General features: G+C 59.2%; 1 protein-coding gene across 1 annotated transcript; it reads left to right on the top strand.

Annotated features, from left to right (window-relative positions):
• Nucleotides 1-4,564, top strand: Irx2 (iroquois homeobox 2; the record flags this gene model as incomplete). Its single annotated transcript, XM_005415306.2, is given in 5 exon segments — nt 1-72; nt 1,315-1,720; nt 1,942-2,643; nt 3,293-3,368; nt 3,951-4,564. Coding segments are annotated over 4 exon segments (1,233 nt in total), but the record flags the coding sequence as incomplete, so codon positions are not given.
• Nucleotides 4,565-4,828: the final 264 nt, after the last annotated feature.

Here is a 4,828-nt window from a genome sequence, read left to right as displayed (position 1 = left end):
ACCGGCTTCGGCAGCCCGCTGCAGTACTCGGCCGACGCGGCCGCCGCCGCCGCCGGCTTCCCGTCCTACATGGTAATCGCGCGGGGAGACGCGGAGGACGCGGCGCCCGGGCTCGGGGTGCGCGTCGGAGCGCACGGGTGGGCTGGAGGTCGGCAGGGCGGGCACCGGGAGGAGGCGCGAGCAGCAAGTCCGGAGTCTGAACAGGCTCGGGGTGGCAGGCGGCGCGGCCGGCGAGCTTTGCTCGGCTGCCGGAGAATTTTTCGAAGAGCCTGGGTAGCTCGCTCGGCCTGGCTCGGGTCTGTCTCCGGCTGTCCCAGGCTCCCCTGTAGCCGGCTGGGGGTCTGGGCGGGCCGGTCGCCCGCGTTGGCCTTGGGAGCGAGGGTCGGCGCAGGGCTTCCGGGCAGCTGCCGCGCAGCTCCTGTCCAGCGGCCGGGCCGCGGGCAGGGGGAGGGAGCAGAGCCCGGGCTGGGGCTCCGGGGCCAGTCCAGAGGCGGCTTAGGCTCGGCCTCCATCTGTCTCGCAGACCGATCTTTCGAGAAACGTTTTGGCGGACGCGGGTCCCCTGAGCGCCGCCGGAGTCCCCCGTGCGCCGGGAGCGGAGCCTGCTCTGGCGACCCGATCGGCCCGCGCGCCTCGAGGACACTCAGCCGGGCCTGGGCGGGCGGTGGCTACGCACTTTCCGGGCGATCCAGGCCGTTTGGGGGCTGTCGGCCCTGCCGCCCTAGGTGGAATTCCTGGGCAGCAGCGCAGTGGTGGAGGCCGTGCTGAAGGCTGCAAATGTCTTGAATTTAAACGTTAAAGCATGAATTAAAATGCTAATTACCGCATATTTGAAGAATTCGAAACGGTGACTGGCTTCTGAGTTGCAAATTGGATTTACTGAGCTTTAGTGCGGTGAATGGCGGAGTGGGGGCTCTGGGGTGTTTTCTTTAAAACCATATAAGGGCGGGCAGGGGGTGGGGGCGGCCCTGCGAGCTTCTGGGGAAATTTAGATATCACCAAAGTACCTGGAGGCCAGAGCGCGGCGCGTGTGTTTGTGTACATTGAGCGGGAGGCCCCCAACATTTAGGGGAAGATGTGCGGTATTAGAAAAGTGAAATAGACGTCAAATTCGGGAATAAAACTGCCGTGCTTTTGTGACCAACAACTGGCCCTAAATCACCGGCTGCTTTTTCTCGCTCTTTGCTAAGGGCAGCGCGGCCCGAGTGCGCGAGACCCAGGGACTGAAAGGCGGCCGCGGGTGGGAGAAAGGGTCGCCTCGGGGGTGCAGCCCGCCGTCCCGTGCACCCACTCACGCGCTGCTGTCCGTTGCAGGGCGCGCCCTACGACGCGCACACGACTGGGATGACCGGCGCTATCAGCTACCACCCTTATGGGAGCGCGGCCTACCCCTACCAGCTCAACGACCCGGCATACCGCAAGAACGCCACGCGTGACGCCACGGCCACGCTGAAGGCCTGGCTGCAGGAGCACCGCAAGAACCCCTACCCCACCAAGGGCGAGAAGATCATGCTGGCCATCATCACCAAGATGACCCTCACGCAGGTCTCCACCTGGTTCGCCAACGCGCGCCGGCGCCTCAAGAAGGAGAACAAGATGACGTGGGCGCCCAGGAACAAAAGCGAGGACGAGGACGAGGAGGACGGCGACGCGGCGCGGAGCAAGGACGACAGTCCGGACAAGACACAGGAGGGCACGGAGACCTCGGCAGAGGACGAAGGTGAGCGGGGACGCGGCTGGAGTCGGGAGCTTCTCCCCAGGCGGGGAAGGCAGGACGCGGCCGGTCTCCCAGCGCTGATCGGGCCCGGGCCTTGGCCTAGGAGTCCGCGGGCGCTTTGGGGAGGCCGGGTTGCCCCACGCGCGCGGTTGGGTTTGGGGCGAAGGGAGGCAGCCGGTGCAGGGAGGCCTCCCGCGCCAGCGACCTGCCCACCCCGCCCTCAGGGATCAGCCTGCATGTGGACTCGCTCACGGATCACTCGTGCTCGGCCGAGTCGGACGGGGAGAAGCTGCCTTGCCGCGCCGGGGACCCCCTGTGCGAGTCGGGCTCGGAGTGCAAGGACAAGTACGACGACCTGGAGGACGACGAAGACGACGAGGAGGACGAATGCGAGCGGGACCTGGCTCCGCCCAAGCCCGTGACCTCCTCGCCGCTCACCGGCGTGGAGGCGCCGCTGCTGAGCCCCGCGCCCGAGGCCGCGCCCCGCAAGACACCCCTGGGCAGCCGGACGTCGCCGGGCGCGCCGCCGCCCGCCAGCAAGCCCAAGCTGTGGTCGCTGGCCGAGATCGCCACGTCGGACCTCAAACAGCCGAGCCTGGGCCCGGGCTGTGCGCCCCCGGGGCTGCCCGCCGCTGCTGCGCCCGCCTCGACTGGGGCCACCCCGGGCGGCTCGCCCTACCCGGCCTCGCCGCTGCTGGGCCGCCACCTCTACTACACGGCGCCCTTCTACGGCAACTACACAAACTACGGGAACTTGAACGCGGCGCTGCAGGGCCAGGGCCTCCTGCGCTACAACGCGGCGGCCGCGGCCCCCAGCGAGGCGCTGCACGCGGCGCCCAAGCCGGCCAGCGACGCGGGCAAGGCGGGCGCGCACCCGCTGGAGCCGCACTACCGGCCCCCGGGCGGCGGCTACGAGCCCAAGAAAGGTAGGCTGCCGGGGCCCGCCGGGCGCTGCGGGGAGGGACTGGCGGGTTAGAGACGGAGCAGGGCGGGCTGGGGTGAGGCTGCGGTTCCCGGAAAGGCGGAAGGAGCCACCGTTGGATTTATTAGGCAGAAGCAAGCTGGGGGAGAAGGACTGAGAGTGAAGTGGGAGAGGGTGGAGCCTGCCTTTTAGATCTACCCTGTTATTATTTACTCTTTATTTAATTGATGATTAATATTATCACCATAACTGTTTGGGTTTTGGCAAACAAGTATGGCCACAAAATGCCAGTTACAGCCCGGCCCGCTGCCCATGAGTTCAAGCCTCCTCCTGTGGCTCGCTCAGTCTGGCGAGGTAGGGTCCCCGGCGAACCCCTCCGCCTTTGCTTAGACGGAAGGGAAACGTTCTCACCACTTCAGAGGCCTGCTTTGTTTCCCGTGCCTCTTGTCTGCGTGGCCCGGGCTGTGCATAATTCGGCTACCTGAGAGAGGCTTGGGGTGCGGGGGAGCTCGAGGGAACAGAGACCGAGTTTATCTCAGACAGCGGCGGTGCCCACCCTCGGCTCCGTGCGGGTGCAGGGCGCTCGGGTGCCTGGCTGTCGGCCGCCCGCGGCGGCGGGTCCGGTTTTCACTCACTGCCCCCTCCCCCGACAGATGCCAGCGAGGGCTGCACGGTGGCCGGCGCAGGCGTCCAGCCCTACCTATAGAAGGGCCGAGCTCCGCAATGCAAGTAAGTGGGCACCCAGTGCTGCGACCCAGGCGCCCCTCCAGTCCTCAGCTCTCCAAGGGCATTGCAGAGCAAGCCTGTGGTCTTTTCCCTTTAAGGGAGAGAAGTATCTGCTCTATTTTATAGATTTCCTCTTTGCTCAATTCCTGCTTTGAAAAATCACTCTAACTGGAATATGTATTACAACACTGCTATTGTTTTCTCCTTGAAAAAATAGATGATTGGAATCTGGGCATTTGTGTGTCCTTTGGAGCAGTTTTCACTGTGCTGGAAACATAGCCGACACCTGCTTCGACGCAGGCGCTTCGCAAACTCAGTCCAGCACCCTTCTGTAGATGTTCCTGGGGAAGAGGAGGAGACACAAAGCAGTAGCCTTTAGCAGGCCTGCCCTCAGCCCGTGTCCAGGTGGCCTAGATAGGACCCTGCGTTTCTCCTTTTCTCACAGCAAAGCCCTTTAAAATACCTTCCTCTACAGCCAGGCAAAATTACTAATCCTGGATCTTGACGAGGGGAAAGAGAGGTGGAACCATTGTTGGCGTGGGGCTGACGGATTTGGGATGATTTGGTTTTTTCCTTGGTCCACAGGTAGGTGTCACAATTGCTTTGGAAAAAAAAAAAAAGTCAGCAGGCCATTCTCTCTTCCCAAGCTCATAAATACACAGATACAAAAACCAGATCTCTAAATCCGGACCGTATCTTGTGCCACTGTAAACGCGAAGACCCACAGAGCACTGTCAGCCACAGACCCTAAGGACTGCAGCACACTGTCGTGGACGTATGTGAACTTGTTGGCATAGTATAGCTTCCCCCATGTACGTGTGACTTTTGAAAACAATCTGTTTCTTCTCAGGATATCTTGAATTGATCACTTCATTGCCACGGTATATATTCTATAGGTGTGATAGGATTTACTGTAAAATTTATTTGTAAAAGATGTACACAGTAGAAATAAAACGTGATTGAAGAACTTGAGTACTTCACAAGTGAAAACAAATTTGATATTTATTTTTATAATGATATAAAGCTTCTAGTAATTTATGCAAGTTGTATTGCAATGGAATCTAAACTTTTTGTAAATAAATTCTGCCTGGTTTTTATTTGAACATTGCTGGTTATACAATCTTTGTTGGTTGTTTAACATGAATTCTTTACTAATTTATATCTTAAATTGTAAATAAAAACAGACTAGTCTACAATAATATGGTGTTTGGGGCGCATTTTTCCAGAAGAGAGATTGGAGTCTGGAGCCCTAGGGCTGGGATCCTCTAGGCGAGCTCAGCTCACCTTTTTAATGAAAAGCTGTGTGAAATAAACTCTCCTTTCTGGTCCTGCTCATAAAGAAAAGAAAAACAGGCAAATGGGAGAGATCTACACAATAGGGAGATACATGTGGTTCTAGATTATTTATATACAAATGTATTGCAAAAAATAATTTTTGTTTTCTGAATATGCAAATTCCTTGT

Source organism: Chinchilla lanigera, unplaced genomic scaffold (genome assembly GCF_000276665.1).
Source record: "Chinchilla lanigera isolate Chin_1 unplaced genomic scaffold, ChiLan1.0 scaffold00103, whole genome shotgun sequence".
NCBI classification, from domain to species: Eukaryota; Metazoa; Chordata; class Mammalia; order Rodentia; family Chinchillidae; genus Chinchilla; species Chinchilla lanigera.
Note: the sequence above shows the minus strand (reverse complement) of the source record. Positions and strands in the feature narration are given on the sequence as shown.